Below are 21,070 nucleotides of genomic sequence, written 5' to 3' on the forward strand. Positions count from 1 at the left end.
TAAAAACTCAACTAAAACTAGACACTATTTAACTAATAAAACCTAACAAACGCACTCTAAAACTAATTCAGACTAACTGAATTAGACAAAAAAAAAAAAAGCTACAATGAAATAAAAGTGAACTATAATGAAAAACCAAAACTATTGTAACCGTGGTCTGGACTAGAAATCAGTTGGTTCCAGATATCAGGTCCTGTGGGTACAAAACAAGCCCAAATCATCACACCTCCACCACCGTGCCTAACAGTTGTATGACATGTTTTTTCTGAAATCCTTAAATGTGTGAATGTATTTGTCCAGTTGCACATATCAGCATGTCTTCTGTGTCTCCTCTGCAGGTGGAGACGTCGTGTTGGAGAGTCTGTGCCCTCGTCTCCTGTTCCACCTCGATCCCGTCTCCGTCTCTGTGATGCCGGGCTGTGGGTGAGTCTGAGCCCGAACCAGACCGAAGCTGGGGAAGCTAAAGGTGGTGCGGCGGCAGCTGCTGCAAAGGTACAGAACCTCACAGTGTCAACTCTCCTAATAAAAAAGAGATGCTGAACATTATGTGTTCCTGTGATATTTATCAACATCGTTTAGCTTGAGAATGTTTAAGCTTATTTTCATGAACCTGTCATACAATTAGAATTATTATTACAAGTGACAGATTTTGATTTTAAGGGGCACTATTATGTAAAAGTTACTTTTTTAAACTTTACATCGTGTTGTAATGCAACTTTGTCAGTAAAAATGAACCTAGAGTGTTGCTTGATTCTTTCGTGCATTTTGAGAAATCCTTCAATCATGTAAAGAAGCTGGTTCGTTTGAATGCAGTAATGGTTTTCAGTTGATTTTAGTCAGAAGATTATCAGTAATATTTGATATTATCAGTAATATTTGATATCACACTAGTTGTTCTGAACAGAAAACCTTTGATTTCAGAAATAATATATTATTTTATTGTGATTTTCCTATCAGAAATTGACTTATTTTTGGAGTAGAATAGAAAGTACATTAAATTCAGTGGCTCAGTTCACTGAATTTAAACAAATTGTACAAATTATTTAACCACAGACTTTGTTTCTGTTAATTATGATGAAATTTTGCTTAACAGCTAAAGATAGCATGATTACGATTAAAATATTACATCAGACCAATAAAAGACATTTTTAATGCAGAAGTTGCAGCTTACTGAGAATTATGTCTAATACCTGAATAAAAGTTATTTAAAAAGTTTAATCTCACAGAAGTTTTCTAATTTATTGAATATGATTGTAGATCTGAATAATTTTGTTCTTAATTTTGTATGAGTAAATCTTATGTGAAGTTCACACATCCTGTGGTTGAATAAGATTAGAAAATGTTTTGCTGAAGAACATTTCGTCCTCTACAGCCTCCACAACGTCTCACCAGAGGAATGAGTCACACTGCGTCTCCCTGCACCAACATAACCTCATTATATTTTCTAACTTGTTTGAAAAAACTTGCAGTTCTCTAATGAAATGTTACGTTTTGTCATAATGAAACACTTCTGGCTGTTTGTAGCTCATAAACAGATTACTGCAGTCGTAAAGCTGAGCTGAATGTTTTCAGGTTAGTTTCTAAATCCATTTTTATCCACATCCATCTAAATAATTTAGTTTTAAGGTTTATATATATATATTGGTTTCCCTCAGCCATATTCATAAATGAGGTTTTATTTGCTTGCAGTGATTCTGGAAGTTTTGGAGCAGAAACTAAATATGTGATAAATATTCAACACAGTGGCTTCTGTTGCTTTTTCACCATTTTACCAAAAAGTTCACATCTTGTGGAAAGTTTCTTGACTTTTTCACGTTTTCCAACCTTAATCTGGTAAGAAAATAAAAGCATAGCACTTTTCTTGTCCTGAAATAAAATACTAAATAAAACTGCAGGAATTTCTAGTTACTCTGTTATTGTACAACAAAAATCTGACTCCACTCTGTTTTTGTTTACATTTTGTGAAGAAGGAAGTTGCCCTCCGTGTTTTCTTCAGAGATGCACTGCAAAAACACAAAGTCTCAGCAAGTTATTTTGTCTAGTTTCTAGTGCAAATATCTTAGTTTTGTCTTAATTCAGGTGTACTAACTCATAAGTAACTTTTCAGCAAGATATAGGAGCTTTGTTTTTAAGTTAATTTTTTAATATTGATGAAAAAGTCCTAGTTCCATTGGCAGATTATTTCAGTAAAACGAGAATTTTTTCTCATTATATGTGAAATAATCTGCCAATGGAACAGCCAGTGCTGAAAGGTTACTTGTGAGTTAGTTTTGTCTCATTTCAAGTGTTTTAAGATATTTGCACTAGAAATTAGACCAAAATTACTTGGTAAGATTTTGTGCTTTTGCAGCATTTTTTTACGTTGTTTCCTTCAGTAATTTTTGGTTCAGCGCCCCCACAGGCAGGGAGGGGAACCGATTTGTTAATTAGTCTGGTTTGAAACAGTATGAACGTGAACCACACCAGCTGAAAAACGTAACAAATGTTGCAACTTTGGTTGCCAATTGAACCGTTATCTACCAGACTCTCAGGTGTGAAAACACCTCTAGCTGTAGTTTCCTAAAAGCTATCCGTCTTTTTCACTTTTTATCCTAACAACAAATCTCTCCAAATAAGCTATGTCTAATTTCAACCATAAATTCCTGAGGCTGAAATAAAGTTGTAATATTTTTCTCCTTAAAAGCCCCCATCATGTTTGCATGTCATTTGTGCTCATCTATGTCTGTTTGTCTCCTGTTTGCTACTGTCCACCATTTTAAAAGCGCCGTCAAAACGTTGATTTCTGGCTGGTTTCTGGTTGCACCAGGTATGAACACCAGCCGTTTGTGTCCTGCCTGGCTGGACTCTATGGCTGCCAGTGGAGGAGATACCAAAGAGCGCGGGCGCAGCCCGGAGAGTGCTGCTGCAGCAAGGTGAGCATCCTCACACAGCACCAGACAAAAACAGTCTGACTGGCCGGCCTGCTGATGGAGCACCGAGTATCAATTCCCCGGCTGGTTTCCCTCACTCCAGCCTGCTGAGTTGGTCGCAGCTTTTTCTATGAAGAGATTATCAGCACTTTGTCAGCTGTTATCAAACCTGCTGTTTCTATGTGTATAATGCAAACTGATGTATCCGCCTGAGTCTCTCCAGCTGCGTTTCCATTACAAATGTGCACAAAACTTTGTCGAAAAAAACACAATTTATCAAGAAACACAATTAAAATCGCATGTGAATATGTTTGTTCACGTGATAATTTGTTAAAATCATGCAGCCTCTAACCACTTCCTGTCGTCTTCTTTGTCGTTTCCACCAGTAGTAACATCTGGATGTTAATCACATGACTCGTGATACAAAAACAGTGTTTCCAATACAGTTTTGTGAAATACACTAATTTAGATACGGCTGAAAAAAACCTACCTAAACCTACCTGTTTAAATTTGTAAACTATATGTAATTTAATGTACATATTTGGGATTAAAAACATGTACATGCATCTGTTTCAGGTGGAGTGTGGCAGCTTCGGGCTCCTGATCCTCACCTTCTTCCTGAGTTTTGTTTTCCTTTATTTCTGGAGCGAAGCTCAGAACGACTACAATGACTTTGACTGGTGGGTCTCACACAGAACAGCAATTATTAAACTCTTTATCATCAAAATGCATCAGGATTTGCTATGGAGTTTAAATTAAATTTACCACATTGTTTCATGTATAACAAGACATTTTTCCATGTAGTAAGTGAAATAATCTATCAGTTTAACTGATCATTTTTCATCAATATTAATAAATTATTGGCTTAAAAGAAACTTATAGTAACTAATATTTGCATTAAAAAAATAAAACATCAGCCTCTATATCTGAAAATCAAGATTTTAGCAAAAAAATGTCTTTTATTTCAGAAAGTAAAAATCCAGAATTCTTTAATATTGCAATAAAAAAAGTATTTTTGTTTTAGTTTCTAGTATAGATATCACACTTAAGACAAAACTAGCTAACGAGTAACTTTTCATCTAGAAATAGCAGCTTGTTTTCAGTAAATAATTCCTGAATATTCATGGAAAAGTTCTAGTTCCTCTGGCAGATTTTGTTATGTGGAACATGGGAACATTTTCTTGTTATAAGTGAATAATTTGTCTTTGGAACTAGAACGTTTTAATCAATATTAATAAATTGTTAATATAAAACAAGCTACCATTTCTTGCTGAAACTGTGAGTTAGAAAAACTAGAAACTCGACCAAAAATACTTGGTCATATTTTGTGTTTTTTCAGTGCAATATTCAAATTTTCTGAGATGCTGAATTTTGTGTTTCCACTTTCTAAAAAGAGTGAAAAAAAATGTAAACATTTTGTACAATATTCTCATTTTTAAGCTGTACTTTTCATTTGGATTGGCAGTGGAAGCATCCATATCTTCCTCTTCACTTGTGCAGTTTCATATTATTATTATAAATCTGAATGTATTGGATGATTCTCCGGTTTGTTAATTTGCCTTCTTGTTGTTTTTTAATCTCCAGGTTTAATTTTGGGAATCTCGGTTTCTGGTTCCCCTGGTCTCTGGTCCTGCTGGCCGTCGCTGCAGCTCTCTTCACCTACATCGCCCTGCTACTGGTACGCACTCTGATAAAACCCCAGCCAGCATTTCTGTTTTCAGGCCCCTAATGGTGTTTTTACATGTTGCTCAGGTGTTGGCGGTGTGTCTGCTGTCTGAAGGTCAAAGGTTATACCTCCACTGGAGCCACAAGGTGAACACTGAGACGCAACTTGTGGCCGTTCTGCTGCTCCTCAGAGAAAAACCACAGAAAACCTGACGTGTTTTCTGTCCTGTTTGTGATGTTAGACCGGCATCATGGTGACGCTGGTGTTCTCCGTCACGGCCACTGGGATCCTGTCTGACCTCTGGAGCAAAGAGTGGAAAACTCTCCAGCTGTCCCTGCAGGTTGGCGACTCCTCACACCACAAAACGGCAGAAAACTGGGAAGCAGAATCATTTTTACAGCTCTGTTCTTGAATTTCAATCAAAGTTTGGAAATACTTGATATTCAAAACGCAATCTAATGTTTGATTAAAAGTCTAAAGTTGGAAAACTATATTCAGTTGAAAACAGAGATTTTTTTTTCTCTCGCTGAAGTTAAATAAAACTAAACTTTTCTTGTTTTGAGTCAGTCAGAATCACCAAAATTATTTCTATTTGCTAAATGTCAGAAAACTGAGCGGAAATATTTTTTTCTTTTTTGTAACTATTTGTATATTGTAGTTTAGCATTTTGTTAGATTAGGAAGGTAATTTACCTTAGCAGGACTGTTTGGATTGTTTCAGTGTTATAAATATTTATTATTCCTAATCAGTTATTGATCTGTGTAATTGAAATAAAGGTTGTTTTGTATTTGAAATGCCTGTTTTGTCAGGTTATGAGGTAAACATAAAATTATTTTAAAACATAAAATGTTGTTATATTTTAGCTTATTTTGTCCCAGCACTCAACCTCAGGGAACTTTCAGCTTTAATTCACTCTGTGAACATTTAATCTGAGATTAGATCACAAAACATTTGGAATATAAATGATATTACATAACGGTGAAATTTTTTAGTTAATTTCTGTTGTTTTGTTTTTGACTCCAAAGTGGTGCTGGAACAGTTTGGAAACTTACCTTGAGAAAGCTGAAAGTGTTTGAATCTTACTGTCTGAGTCTTTGTTCATCATTCATGAACTTCGTCACGTTTTGGTTATTTTGTTTTTCAGGTGACGGCTCCTTTCCTCCATGTGGCTGCGGTCTCGCTCATGGCCGTTCTCTCCTGGCCGACGGCGTTGCACTTTTTTCGCATGAACAAGAAAGGTAAACGAACCGATAGAAGTCACTTTCTCAGTAATAAAAGGGATGTATCATGTAAAATCTATTTATTTAGCCAAAACAGTGCAGGTTTGGGAGTGGCCTACACTGCAAAAACACAAAATATTGCAGATTTTTGTCTAGTTTCTGGTGCAAATATCTTATTACACTTAAATTAAGACAAAACTAAGTTATGAGTAACTTTTCAGCAAGATATAGGAACTGGTTTAATTTCTTAAATATGGATTCAAAAGTACTAATTTCCTGTATAATGTGGGAAAAAATGTCTCGTTATAAGTGAAATAATCTACCAGAAATTTTTATCAATCTATAATTATTTACTTAAAACTTAAAGCTCCTGTATCTTGCTGAAATGTTGCCTGTAAGTTAGTTTTGTCTTATTGCAAGTGTACTGAAATATTTTCACAAGAAATATGATTAACAAAGGGACATTTAGTGCAAAATCCACTTTTTGAAAGCCTTAAATATATGTTTTGTGTACTTTGAGTCTGTATGAGTTCAGAAAATGTTGAACTCTTTTCTGAAGCACACAGGCGAGTTCAGCTCTGGTTCAAAAGAACAAAGTTAGGTTTAGGAGCAAAAACATAAAACATTATCAAGTATTTTTGTCTAGTTTCTGTTGCAAATGTCTTATTACATTTAAAATATGACAAAACTAACTTACAAGTAACTTTTTAGCAAAATATAGGAGCTTGTTCATGATTCAACTAAAGAGACTGGGCAGAAACAACCTCCAAAGGAGAGTTTCAAGCCTAAGGAACCACAAAGAATACATTTTGCTACAAGATATTTCTATATGATATGAAGATTTTTATAATAAAATGTTTACTGGACGGTGATTTTCTGGTTAGATCATCTCTCCTCCTTCCTTTATGGCTTCAGTGTCTTTCTGTCCTGCATGATGTCAGACTCTGAACGGCTCTGACCCTCCAGGTCTCTGCTTTTCTCATCTCGTCTCCATGGGTACGGCCCCTTGTTGCCATGGTGACTCAGCAGATCCAAAGATGCTGAGTCACTTCAGGGGTTCTCCTGTAAGAAAAGCATCAGAGCAACGTTACAGCTGGAGCTCTGAGCGGAGATGATGAAAGGGAAGCAACGTGAGGCTCCTGTTTGACGGCTGATGGGTTTCTAAATAAATCAGGAATTCAGTAGAAATGTCCTTTATTGTCCCACAATGGGGAAATATCTGTGCAATAACAGCAAATACGTAGACTCACGCACTGCAAAAACACAAAATCTCACCAAGTATTTTTGATCTGTATTCTAATAAAAATATGTTATTATACCTGAAATAAGACCAAAATAACTTAAAGTAACTTTTCAGAAAGATATAGAAGGTGGTTTTAAGTAAATAAATCCTTAATATTGATTTTAAAAAAGTACTAGTTCCACATGCAAACTATTTAATCAATAATAAGACATTTTCCCACATTACAAGCGAATTAATCTGCCAGTACTTTTAATCGGTATTAAAGAATTATTGACCTAAAACATTAAGCTCCTATAAAACTAAGTTTTGCATTAAAAAAATAAATCAGCCTCTATATTGGAAACCTGGAAGAGACGGGAAACGAAACCTACAGCTGTGATTTCAGCAAAATGTGGTTCTACAGGAGGACTGAAGACAAACTCACGCCGCACTTTTAAGATGTTTCTTTGACTGCAAGAAAAGTTGAAACTCAAACATCTGTCGGCCATGTTGTGTCCCACCAGCTGCAGGCTGATCCTGTCAGTGACTCATTTTAATCTTTTTATGTATATTTTGGTTTGTTTACATGTGTGGAAATGTGTTTAGACTCATTCATATAATGTAACATTTAACATTTTGGTGACTTGTTACCAACATTCATAATTAAATGAGATAAATACTGTCTAACTTTACTGCAAGCTGCTGATTGTTGCAGCGTCTTTTTCCTGTTTTTCAGTCCGTCAGGTCGTGGTTCTGGCTCTCTACCTGTCCGTGTTGTTCTCGCTCTACCTGGTTCCCCTCGGCATGTACTCGCCCTGCATCAAGGAGGCGGGAACTCTGGGACCAGCGCCCACTCTCATTGGTCACAGAGGAGCTCCAATGGTAAGACGGGCCTTTAAGCAGGAACACTTTGGTTTAGTTAAGGAGAATCGCTGCAATGTTGTGTTGAAATGTTTCCAACTGAACCGTACATCTGCTCAATGTTGGTTTTAAATATGGGTCCTGGTTTATTTCTGGGCCTATTAAGATAAATATTTTTGTTAGGTGTTCAATTTAGACTTAAATGGGAAGTTTCAGAAAAATGTTAAATGGATCTTTCTCTCCAAATTTAAGTTTAGTCAATTACCTGCAGTAACTGACGGGTAAAGAAACGAGCAGAAACATGGAAAACATGATGCAACATTAAAAAAAACAACTACTGCAACAGAAAATACTGTAATTAAAAACAATGGAAGCAAAGGCCTGCAAAAAACAAAACAAATGCTGAAGTCACAGGAAATAGAAGCAAAAAATGAAGCAAGTGGCAAAAACTGTAAGTATAAAAAGTCGCTCTACAAAACACAAGTCCTCCAGACCAGCAGGGGGAGTCTGCAGTCGGTATCATTACTGATTTAAATATGCTACTGTTCTACACAAAGTTTAACATCATGTCTTTATTCCTCCAACTTTCTGCTGGACATCCCGTTAAGTCATGACGTCCCGTCTTTACTGAGGGATTCGATGATCGACTCCCCCTAGTGGTCTGGAATATTTCTGCTCATAGAGCGAGTTTTCATCTTTTCCATTTTGCTTCTATTTCTGCTGATTGCAGGACCTTTTGTTTGTTTTCTGTTGCGTTTGTTTTTTGTGTTTGCATCATTCATGTTCTGCTGCAGTTTTCGCTCCTGTCAGTCACTGTAGAAAATTTACTAAGCATTAATGTTTGAGAGGAGGATCCACCTGACATCTTCCTGAAACTTCCCACTGAAGTCAAACCTGGGGAGTCGGTTCTGTTCCTTCATTCTGGACCAAACTCTGCTTCAGGAATAATAGAAAAATGCCTTATTTCTGTCCTGCTGCAGATATTTTCTGGAACATATTAATAATTTTCTGCAGACATTTCATCCATTTCAAATTTAGCACAATGTAACTTATATTAAAAAAACAACAACATATTTTTCTGGAAAGTGAATTTTTCATTTTATATTCTAGTCCTTCAGATTTGCAAATCATAACTGACTGGATGTTGTTGCTGATCTTGTGTTTTTGAAGCTCGCTCCAGAAAATACCTTGATGTCTTTTGAAAAGGCCGTCGAATCAGGAGGCGGCGGCCTGGAGACGGACGTCACAATTAGGTTTGATTTCACGTTTATTCATGCAAACCTGCTGGAATTTCCTTCCAGGTTTGTTGTTGTTTTGTCTCCATCATTTAAATCTAATTTAAAACACTTTTTCACTAGAGATGTTTCAATGGCATCATTTATTGTTGGGTTTTTCATTTCTTTTCATTTTTGCTTTCATTGTCTTGCTAGATTATTTTTTACCATATTTTGTTTTCCACTGATCTGTATTCCTGATTAATATTGTGTTTAAATATAATTCATGATAACAAACTTTGCTGGACGATAAATTGTTCCAGTAATTATTGTGATAAACAATAAAATTATCATTTTAATATATTTTCATGATTATGGTATAATACTGCAAAGACTAATAACTTTAATTTTTTGGAGAACCCAACTCTTGAACTGGAAGATATTTTAAATCTCCAAAATAAAACAAAACAACCAAAATCAGTTTACACACAATAAAAACAGATTATGTAAATATTAATCACCAGAATGGAAATTATTGAGCTCATGTTAATTTATCAGGCGATTGATCAGTTACTAATTGGGAAAAGCAATAAGCAGATAAATAAAGTTAGTTGGGTTTTATTTATCCATCTAAACGCCTCATAAAGGATTAAAGTGTGAGGATCACAGATTCTCCCCCTAGTGGTCAGAAAATGCTGCAAACACAGAAAGTTTCCTGGAAACCAAAAAAAAAAAAAAAATGCTGCAAATAAAACCTCAGGCAAATTGATGCAATCAGAGGAAATGGAAGCAAAATGGAAAATGCTGAAAGTAGCAATAGTTATTTTTTTAGGGCTACTCGGCCATGCTAATCCAGTTAGCCTTTAGCTCCCCATTAAACATGCTGATTAGCCGCCTGGTGTGACTCTGACTTGGTTTAGTCTAATAAAACTAACAAACCGTTTGGTATTACCTCATGGTTTCTTTTCCAGCTTTAATGTTTCCCTGTGAAACTTCGATCACACGCCGTGTTTTTGTTTGCAGTTATGACGGCGTTCCCTTCCTGATGCACGACTCCACGCTGAGGAGAACCACCAACGTCGCCGAGGTTTTCCCCAATCGGACCCACCTGGACGCCGCCATGTTCACCTGGGCCGAGATTCAGCAGCTGAACGCCGGCAGCTGGTTCCTGCTGGTGAGTGTCGGCGTTTCCACACATCACCACGATTTTTCACAGGTCAGATTAGAGCTACTTTAACCTCTGGACATCACTAACTACTGCTTCTTTAAAGAGCAACTTGGAATTTTTAAACCAAACAGTCCCAATTTAAAAGTGACCTAATAAAGTCTAATGGGCCAAAAAAGAATAATTTCAAAAATTATTCATTTTAAATTCATTTTATGCTTTTAATTTGAAATCTTCTTCCATTTTGTAACCTGTTTTTCTGTCCTGTAGAGGGATCCGTTTGGAACCGCATCGAGCCTTTCTGAGACGGATCGCTCTCAGGCCCAGAACCAGTCCGTTCCCTCCTTGGCCCAGTTCCTGGAGGTGGCGGCCGCCAGCGGCAAACTGGTGCTGTTTGACCTGCGCAGGCCACCGTACGGACATCCCTACAGACGCTCCTACATCAACGCAACTCTGCAGGTCATCCAGGCCCACATCAACTCCTCACAGGTAGGCTGCACTGCAAAAACACAAAAAGTCATTTATCTAGTTTATAGTGCAAATATCTTAGTTCACTTAAAATCAGACACAACTAAATTACAAATAAATTTGCAGCAAAATATAAGAGCTTATTTTAAGTCGATAATTGTTTAATATAAATGAAAAACTTTTTGCTCTACTGGCAGATTATTTTACCGATAACAAGAATGTTTTCCCTTGTCATAAGTGAAATAGTCTGCCAGAAGAGCAAGTAGTTTTTTAATCAATATTAATGAATTATTGACTTAAAATAAGCTCTTATATTTTGCTGAGAACTTTGCTTTGTCCTATTTCAAGTTTAAGATTTTTCTGCAAAGGAGTAAAAGGGCCAAAAAATCAAATTATGAGAATAAAGTCATAGTATTGCCAGAATAAATTCAAAATATTACCAGAATGAAGTTAAAATATTACCAGAATAAAATCAAATGAGAATAAAATTCAAGTATCAGAATAAAGTTTAAATAATGCGACTTTATTCTGAGATTTATTTTTTGTTATTATGGCTCTTATACTCCGTTGTATATCAGCATTAGAAAGTAGACAAAAATATTTTGTTTTTGCAGTGTTGTTGTTTCACATCATGGATGCATAAATGGATGCCAGTGTGAGTTGGCGTACTGGTTCCACTGGTTCCACTGGTTGTGCAGGTGCTGTGGCTGCCGTCTGAAGACCGGGCTCTGGTTTCCGGTCTGGACCCGGCGCTGCAGCAGACCTCCGGGCTGAAGGCTTCCATCCAGGAGCTGAAGGACGACGGCATCAGCTGGCTGAACCTGCACTACAGCACCATGTCGCAGCAGCAGATCTGGTATGGAACCACCTCCCACCACAGCTCCCAGTAACTTCAGCTAAAAATTAAACCACTAAATGGTTTTAAATACAGATGCAAAAACAAATGCAGATTTTTAACCATTGTTTCAAGTTTTTTCCTCCAATATTTGCAATGAATTTCTACAAAAAATGTTCTGCTTTTGGTAATCTGCTGGCTGAACCCGGACTGTGAGGGAACAAAAAGCTAAGAGACGAAGAAAAGTTCAACAAGCTCTCAAATTATTTCCCAAAGAGCCTGAAGAGCGACAGAAACGGATGAAACCTGCAGGAAGCAGGCGGGCGGCAACAGGAGAACAACAATCATTCAACAATTTAATCTCCTGACTCGTCCTCAGTGAACCTTCAGCTTTGATTCACTCTGTGAATCATAAAGACATTCATAATAATGCTAATTTAATCTTTAAAAGCTCATTTTTATTGATGAGATGAATTTGGAAGCCATAAAAAACACTTTATTACTCAGAAACTTGTATTTATTAAATAATTTACTGTATTAAAATTGAGCTTTAAAAACATTCAGACCTGCTGTGTCTGAACACTGATTGAGATAAATAAGTTTATGGCTTAAATTTAACAAAAAATAACTGCATAATCTCAAGGTTCCCATTAAATAAGAAACATTATTAAAAATCACCTGAAAAGTTTGATCATGCAATAACTTTTAAAATAACGTTCATTTAATTTGTACAAGATAAAAACTTGGAAAACTGAAATGTTTGGTTTGAGACTTTTTGAAGTTTAGAAAGCAGCAGCACCAGTTTAAAGTGGATAACCAGTTTGAGTGGATAACCAGTTTAAAGTGGATAACCAGTTTGACTGTGTCTCTGTGTTCAGTAAGCTCCAGTCGGTGAACATCAGCACCAACCTGTACGTGATCAGCCAGCCGTGGCTCTACGCTCTGGCCTGGTGCGCCGGCGCTCAGTCCATCACCACCAACTCCGTCCACATCCTGTCCAGCATCAACCAGCCGCTCTTCCTCATGGTCAGCCTCTCACTCTCTTGACTTAAGGCGCCTTTTTAAGGTGGAACTCACATTTTCTATTGCAGCAGGTTTAAAGTAGAGGCGACTCCATAACAGATTGATTTGTTTTAGTAAACTAAACACACCAGTTATAGATTAATTATGTTATATTAATAGGTTGCTATTTAACAAAATTGTACTCAAGTAACTAGTTACATTTACTTCAGTAACTTTTTGGAAAAAAATTACTTTCAGGAGTATTTTTACAATGCTGTACTTTTTACTTTTACTTGAGTAATTTTATGAAGTATTTTTACTCTTACTTCAGTAATATTTCTGGATTTTCTACCCACTGAAAGGAAAACAAATATTTTAACCAAAAATTCACCAAAAACCTGCAGATTTTGTTAAATAAGTTTTTTATTGAGAGAAACTGATTTGGAACATTTTTATTTTGCTTGATTTTGTTATTTTTTTGTTACTTGTATGAATTATTGTCGTTTTGGTCCTTAAAATAAATAAACTTTCACTGTTTAATGTTTTATTTGGAGTTTCTTTGTTAGAGACATTAAAGGTTAATTAACATTTCTGTAAATGTGCCAGAATTAGCCAAAGGGCTAATTTTCATCTGTTAACTGTGGTTAAAATGACTCAACTGCAAATTTAGTCAATAAATACAAACAATAGATATAAAACAAGGAGAATACAACACAATTATAAAAAAACACAGAGGAAGCCGGAGTAATAAATATTTATCACATTGAAACAATCCAAATTGTTTTAAGGCAAATTAAACACAAAATACAAAAAAAGTTACAAAACAATTTCTAAATAATTTTCTTGATAAGTTTTCTGGCATTTAGCAAATATAAATAATGTTGGTGATTCTAACATAAAACAAGAAAAAGTTTATTTTGATTTAACTTCAGTGAGAATTTTTGTGTTTTTATTCGTTGCATGAAAATAGACAAAATTTACGCTTTTAATTAAATGTTAGATTGAATTTTGTTACCAAACTGTGTAGCTTGAATATAAAGCATAATAACCCACTTATTATTATTATTATTATTATTATTATTATTATTATTACTACGCAGTGATGCTCTGACGGTCCATTTGATGGTTCTGGTTCTGGTAACGATCGCGTCAGGCGGTGTGGGAGTTTTATTTATTTTAAATTTTTTTATATTTAATCTGAACTTCCTGCAGATTCTGCATGTTTGTGGTTCTGATCAGTCCAAGCTGTCTGTTTCATAGGAATGTTGCTGTTGGTTCTGACCCGTGGCGTAACTAAACCCGGTCCGTTCTCTCTCCAGACTCCAGAGGAATACACCCTGATGTGGATCCTGACCGACTTCGTCTCTGCCTTCCTCATCTTCGCCATTTTCACGTTCCACTGGTGAGAAACCCGAACACAAACATCCTGCTGGTTCTGATCATCACGGCTGCTGGTCGGGTTTAATGAAGGAAACAAAACTAAAGAGACGGAACGGGTCGGGATTGGGACGAAACGGGTCAGGATCGGGACGGAACGGGTCGGGACGCCGGCACCAACATTTCTAACTTTATTAATGTTTTACCTCTCAGTAAAGAGCAGAAACTTTATGAACTCATGTTTAGTGATCAGAAACTTAAATTAAATTTCTAGTTTTCTTCCAATTGGAACAACCAGACGGATGTTTGGTAATCCTCTTTAATCTGTAATTTTCCTGGATTATTATGGGTAAAAATATTCCAGACTTTGACTCTTAACTGATTGTTTAGATTTTTGTCCTGGTTTCCTGTCTCCTTTCCTTCTGTCTTCCTTTCTTCTCATTTCCTCGTTTCTTGTCTCCCTAATCACTTCCTTGTATCCTATCTCCTTCCCTTGTGTCCTGCTTTTCTTTCGCTTCCTTTTGTCCTTCCTTATCCTGCATGCTTTCCTTTTTCCTTTCCTTGTTCCTCTAATCTTCCTTCTGTCATGAAACGGTGCGGTGTTGAGGTGAGGCAGACGCTTGAGACCCAGGTAGAAATGAAAATGATGATTTTAATGACGGGAACACAGTCCAAACAACGAGCAGCAGGCAGATGGACACGACGACTAGACATTGACAACGACAAGGACCCGACGAGGAACAAGGAACACAGGTGGAGTTAAATACATGGGCGGGTAATCACAGAAACGAGACACACCTGGGAAAAATCAAGGGGAGGACAGGACAACGAAGAGACTCAAGGACACAGAAAACTCTAAATAAACACAGAAAAACACAGATCCTGACACCTTCCTTGTCATGTCTCCTTTTCTTGTGTCCTTCCTCCCTCCCTTGTTCTTTCAACCCTCGTTTCCTTTTTCTTCCATTCCTTCCTTGTGTCCTGCTTTCTCTTCCTCCTCCCTTCTGTGTGTCCTATCTTTTTTCCTTGTGTCCTTCCTTCCTTGTCCAGTCTGCAGATGAAAGCGGTTCTGATCTGGTTCTGATCTGGTTCTGTTCTGTGTCTCAGGTGGAGAGAGCGCGGTTTGCCCTTCGTGTCCGGCAGCCGGCACACCAACGACAACGGACCGTACAGCAAGTTCAGAACCGGTAGGAGAGAAAAGTTCTTCCTGCTCCGGTTCTGTTGCTGCTTTCACCAAAAAATGAACTTAAAAATAAAATGTTTATGGGTCACATAGAGCTGGACAATAAATCAATAACTAGATATATCATGATAGACACGTGATCAATATCAATAGGTAATACATCTGATAAATAATTTCACTGAACTTCAATCCTGAACTGCACAGCATCCTGGGAGTTGTAGGCAGAGAACTAGGTTGGTGGAATCAACTCACTCTCTCGCTCTCTGGTTGCCTAGCAACGACCCGCTGAGTAACCTGCGCAGCAGCAGTTTCAGGTTTCTCCACTGTGCCTCATAACTGCTTAAAAAGAAAAAAAAACAGAAAAAAACTGAGTAAAACAGGAGAAACACACCAGTATTTAAAACAACAAATAAATCAATAATTATTGATGTAGACCGATATAAAATGATGATCAGTTTTCAGCCATATTGTCCAGCTCTAAAGTAAACAAACATCAAGTCCACGAACAAACATAAATTGATTTTATATTTGATCCTCATGTCAGCTGAACCATTTGAAAATTTTATATATAAAGTTTGTTATTCAACATTCTGAAAATGTTTGCCAAAAAAATAATTAAAGGTGTTTACAATAAAAAATGACAGAAAAATCTGGTTTCTGAGAAGCAACGAATCCAAACTTTCTCCCACTCAAACCTGTTTAAAGTAGCATCTAAATGCTAACACGCAGCAGCAGCACATATGCTAATGCTACATTAGCGCCACAGTCCACTTTTCTAAAGAGGTTTCATGGATGATCAGGGATTCCTGAAACACTTTCCATCAATCAGATTTTTTAAAATGACCTAAATAGCAGATTAAAAACAATAAATATATTTGTTGTTGCGTAATCTGTCTATTTATTCAATAATTTAAGTGTTTTTGAATTGAAAATGTTGCTTATTTTGTTGCTCATGTAGTTTTTGATGAATAAATATTAATAAATATTTGATTAATAAACTTTGTGATTAATTTCTATTAAAACTTTTCCATCAGCAGAGTAAATGAAGTGATGTTTGGTGTTTGCATGCTGTGTGTCGTCTCAGACTCCTCAGAGGTCATCTGTGTCGGCTGGAGCTCTCTGCACTCTGACCCCCCGCTGCAGCTCATATCTCCCTCCCCCTGACCTTCAACCCATGACCCCTGCATGCCATGTCATCCTTTCACTGTATGACCACATTTCCTGCCTCTCTATGTGATCATGTTATAGATCTACGTCCCTCCTACACAAAAATCACGTTTATAATCATCAGCATCTTTTATTTATTGTTAAATGAGCAAAAACTGTCTGAGCATAAAAAAATGTTTTTACCAAACCAACAATAAACATGAAAAACTTTGACTAAAATTTATTTTCTGAACAACAAAATCAGGATTTTAAAACATTTGTTGAGTTTAGATTAGTTTAATAAATAAACTAAAAACTAGATTAATGGCAACAAAATGAGGTTTTGAGTAAAAGTCAGTAAACAGACGTGGACCTGCACAAAGTTCGGTTATTTAAAGACAAACTAATGATGTTAATGTTTTCTACTTTAAAACTTAGGCTGTTATCGTAAATAATTTGTTCTTAATTCACCAGGTTAAATAGGTAAATAATAAATTTACTTTGTTTGTGATCATTTTACCCTAATTAAAAGAAATAAAGTCTCTACATCAGCCGCTGCTGCAAAATGTCTGAAACAAGAAGATAAATTGTGATTAATCGATTATTGGAATAATTGTCAAGTAATTTAGTAATCTATTAATCATTAACTGGATTATACAGACTCTAAAAAGACAGTTTGCTAAAAGAACAAAGTATATATTCAGAGCGGCAATTAATCCAAAACTGTCCAAATAAATATAAATTTTACATTTAAGATCAAAAACTTAAATATTTTTACCCAAAACTAAAGTTTGATAGATTTATCCTCACCTATTAAAAAGATCTCTTATTAATCACTTTTGCTAACTGATGATCAATTTGTAAATAAAGAAAATATTCCGATTTTAACTAAGCTGTTAGAAACAGACGCATCATTTGAACACTAGTGAATTTTAGGAACATTTATTTTCTTATTTGAAAACTTAATTTATTTCCTTTAATGTTAATTTGCATGTGGTTAAATGGAAACTGCAGAATGAGACAGATTTCTGTTCATCTGAATAATCTCTACTCTGGTTTAATCTAATCTGTCTGTCTGTGTTTGCAGAGCTGAGCGACGTTTGGTCCATCTCCAGTGTCAACGTGCGACCCGACCTGCGGAGCTCTCCCAGTTCTCCCAGTGGCCCCCACCTGCCCACCATTACAGAGGAGTGACTGGAGAGTCTGGCTTTACAAATATTACATCTCCAATCATGAACCGAACAGAAAATTATAGAGTTACAAAAATAAAAAGAAAGAGAAGAAGCAGAAAGATGTTTCCTCCACTCACCTACTGGACTGCATGACTGAACTGGTGATCCAAACGACGGACTGACTGGTTCCATCTGACCCAGTAAGATCCAACATGGCGCCATGAAGGAGGGAATCGTCTTCATCACTTCTGGTCAGGAAAAGACTGAAAACATCCGGCTGTAGTGAGATCTGTAGATACGGAGAATGTTATTAATATGAACAAGCTTCGTCTTTTACTGTCAGGATGCGTTATAACGTAACGGAGATTTATTGTGACTTTAATCATAAACATGTATGAAAATGATCCAGAGCATCAGGCGTCGTTTTGAGATTTAGAGGAAAATAATCTCCATAAATGTAACATCAGGATCTCCCAGAAATTAATTTTATATAAATGTTTATCGCTAAATGTTTCCTGGACTCAAAATTTAATCTTCTCTACATTCCTCTTTATGGATCACTGATCTATCAGTTGAATGTGATCAGATAGATTCTAATATTTGAGCAGAAAATTGATTCACTGCAAAATCTAAAAATGACAAAAATCATACAAAATATCTATAAAATAAAACTAAAATTTAAATAAGTTTTCATCAAGATATAGGAGCTTGTTTTATGTCAATAATTTCTGAATATTGATCATAAAAAAACACCAGTTCCACTGGCAGATCATTTAAATCATAACATGGGAAAAATGTGTTGCTATAAGTTAGTTGCTAAATTTGTCGCAAGTTGCTTTGAGACAAAAAGTCGCTAAACATGGCAACTAATTGACAATGTTGGCAACGTTGACTCCCCTGGTCCTGACTATGAGTGGCTTAAGGCCCTCCAATAATCCACACGTAGCCACGCCCCCAGTGCCGCTTAGCTCCACCCACTTTGGTGGAATTCTTAAAAATGATCAGGGGGCGGAGCTAAACTGTCACGGGGGGGGGGGGTAGTTACAGTTTAAACAACATATTAACTCTCTGATTGGTGCGTCTCTACTACTGTACACTGCAAAAACATAAAAACTTACCAAGTATTTTTAGTCTAGTTTCTAGTGCAAATGTTTTAGTACACTTGAAAAAAGACAAAACTTACTTATAGTTTTAGGATACAGTAGTTTGTTTTAAGTCATTAATTCCTTAATATTAATTTTTAAAAAGTACTAGTTCCACTGGGGGATTATTTAACCAGTAAGACATTTTTTGTTATAAGTTAAACAGTGGAAGTAATATTTTTTTCTTGTCTATATTAAGCAATTATTTACTTAAAATAAGTTCATATCATTTAAAGTGTACTAAGATATGTGTACTACAAACTAGATCAAACTTGGTAGGATTTTGTGTTTTTACAGTGTACTACTAGCTGTACACTGTTGGACTGACAGACTGAATGTAGACTGGAGATCATTTAGTTTTTTTCAAACTGAAGTGAATGTACGTCTTTCTCCAAAGAGACTGAAAACTGAAATAATTTCTGATATAATCAGCTTTCTGAAAATATCACCAAGTTGTTAAAATGAGGCAATTTTATTTTTTACCTTTAAAACTATTTTAAATCTGCAATCAAGATATAAAATATTTAGAAAAGCAGTTTCTCTTTAGTTTTAGAATGTGATTCTGTAGAAATAAATGTTAATATCCTGTAATTTATTCTGTTTTTACCTCTGAAGGAAACTCAAAGTCAAACTGCGCCCAGCTGATGTGATGTCATCCAGTTTTTATCTTATGATTATTTGTGTTAAACATCGTAGCTGATCTTTAGGCCAGGCGTTTCAGCTACAGTTATGACATCACAGCTCTATTTATTCTATGGAATATGACGTTTCTACGGAGCCCCTAAGGGGACATGGAGAGGAAAAAAAAAAGGAAAGAAATCCCGACTTATTATCTCGAGATCCCGAGATCCCAACTTATTATCTCGAGATCCCGACTTATTATCCCGACTTATTATCTCGAGATCCCGACTTATTATCTCGAGATCCCGACTTATTATCTCGAGATCCCGACTTATTATCTCGAGATCCCGACTTATTATCCCGACTTATTATCTCGAGATCCCGACTTATTATCCCGACTTATTATCTTGAGATCCCGCGACATTTCTGAAAAATCGCGAGTTACTTTTTTTGGGGGGAAAGGCATGTTTTTATGCGGTAAACGTGGGGGAGTGTGTCTACATTGATTATGGAGGACGACTTATATCATTTTCTGCGGTCCAGAGATGTCCCAGAGAAGGATATCATGCACATGTAATTTAGCGTACATCCATCCGTAACCGTGAAGCTGTCCAGAGGACTGTAGCTGGTTATTAATGAATTCTACCAAAACTGCCAAGTCGGAAAAGGACTTGCGCCGAATGAGTCCTCGCGCTCTGAAAACTCTCTTCAGATGTCTCTCACTAATACTAAATCCATGTCTGCTGTCAAGCACTGATTTAATGTGTTTATACTCAAGCCCAAGCTCGAAATAAAAGTCTATATATCTACCCCATGGGTGGGTGTCCTCCATCACTGTGATTAGGTCGTTATGTACTGATGTCGGGATCTCGAGATAATAAGTCGGGATCATAAGTCGGGATAATAAGTCGGGATCTCGAGATAATAAGTCGGGATTTCTTTCCTTTTTTTTTCTCTCCATGTCCCCTTAGGGGCTCCGTACGTTTCCACCGTACGACCGTTCATTTTTAGCGAGCGAGTCTGGTGGCAATGCAGCGCCGCCGCATTGGTTTTCCTCTGGAGATGCTTTGCATTTTGAGCTTTGCATGTGTTGGATTTATCCAGCTCTTCTTGTTTTATAGATCCAGACGCTACTTTTATATCGGTTGAAGCTCACGCTGATAATTTGTTCGTTGTGTGTTGGAGGGGAATCCAGATGTTCATGTGTGATTTATTTTTTGTTTCAGACGAGTTTTGAACCCATCCTCTCTGGGTTTTAAGATTAATCTTAATAATGAAAAATGAGACGGACATTTTGGGAATATTTGGACACAACAATTTGGTTGAAAAACTTTAACCCCTTCAGACCTGACGTCCACAGAAATGGACATGAGTTATTTCTGAGTTGAAGCCAATAGAAAATCAGAGATTTATCATTTGAATGATTATTTGTTACTGATTGGTTTCTTATTGACCAATGATATCGGTCATTGGCATCAGAAAAAACAAACAATCTGAAACTAGAGATGGAAAAATTATATTTTTTACATCAAAAATATAAATGTAAGTTTATGGTAACCTGATGAAATTTTATTTCTTTTTTTTTTTTACATTTTATTCTTGTAATTTAAAATATTTCCTGTGATAGTATTTTAAGTTATTTTGAAAATATTTCCCATCATTTTTTCCAACGTTGAATATCCATCCTCATGAAAATCAGGAGTTATCAGCCAAAGTTTAGTTATTTAGTTTCACAATTATTTTATTTATTTTTATGTTTTTTATAAATAAAAACAATGACTTTCTTAAACTGCTTGTAACATAAATGTTTGTTTGTTTTTCTTTATTTTAATGCTGAGGTGGAATAAAATTTAGATTTTTTTTCCTC

General features: G+C 36.2%; 1 protein-coding gene across 1 annotated transcript; it reads left to right on the forward strand.

Annotated features, from left to right (window-relative positions):
• Positions 1-4,515: 4,515 nt before the first annotated feature.
• gdpd4a (glycerophosphodiester phosphodiesterase domain containing 4a) lies at positions 4,516-18,901 on the forward strand. The gene is made up of 14 exons (XM_028045573.1): positions 4,516-4,587; positions 4,662-4,721; positions 4,817-4,915; positions 5,720-5,813; positions 7,754-7,899; positions 9,049-9,131; positions 10,116-10,266; positions 10,528-10,746; positions 11,424-11,581; positions 12,439-12,586; positions 13,882-13,964; positions 15,047-15,126; positions 16,207-16,328; positions 17,356-18,901. The coding sequence occupies exons 3-13, from the start codon at positions 4,826-4,828 to the stop codon at positions 16,284-16,286; spliced, it is 1,332 nt and encodes a 443-aa protein (XP_027901374.1). The 5' UTR covers positions 4,516-4,587; positions 4,662-4,721; positions 4,817-4,825; the 3' UTR covers positions 16,287-16,328; positions 17,356-18,901.
• The last annotated feature ends 2,169 nt before the right edge of the window (positions 18,902-21,070 follow it).

Source organism: Xiphophorus couchianus, chromosome 18 (genome assembly GCF_001444195.1).
Source record: "Xiphophorus couchianus chromosome 18, X_couchianus-1.0, whole genome shotgun sequence".
Taxonomy (NCBI): Eukaryota; Metazoa; Chordata; class Actinopteri; order Cyprinodontiformes; family Poeciliidae; genus Xiphophorus; species Xiphophorus couchianus.

Coding starts and splice junctions, on each gene's coding strand:
- gdpd4a (XM_028045573.1), top strand. CDS start 4,826: ATGGTGACGCTGGTGTTCTCCGTCACGGCCACTGGGATCCTGTCTGAC. Junction 10,267..10,527: donor CCGGCAGCTGGTTCCTGCTG/GTGAGTGTCGGC, acceptor TCTGTCCTGTAG/AGGGATCCGTTTGGAACCGC. Junction 13,965..15,046: donor GCCATTTTCACGTTCCACTG/GTGAGAAACCCG, acceptor TCTGTGTCTCAG/GTGGAGAGAGCGCGGTTTGC.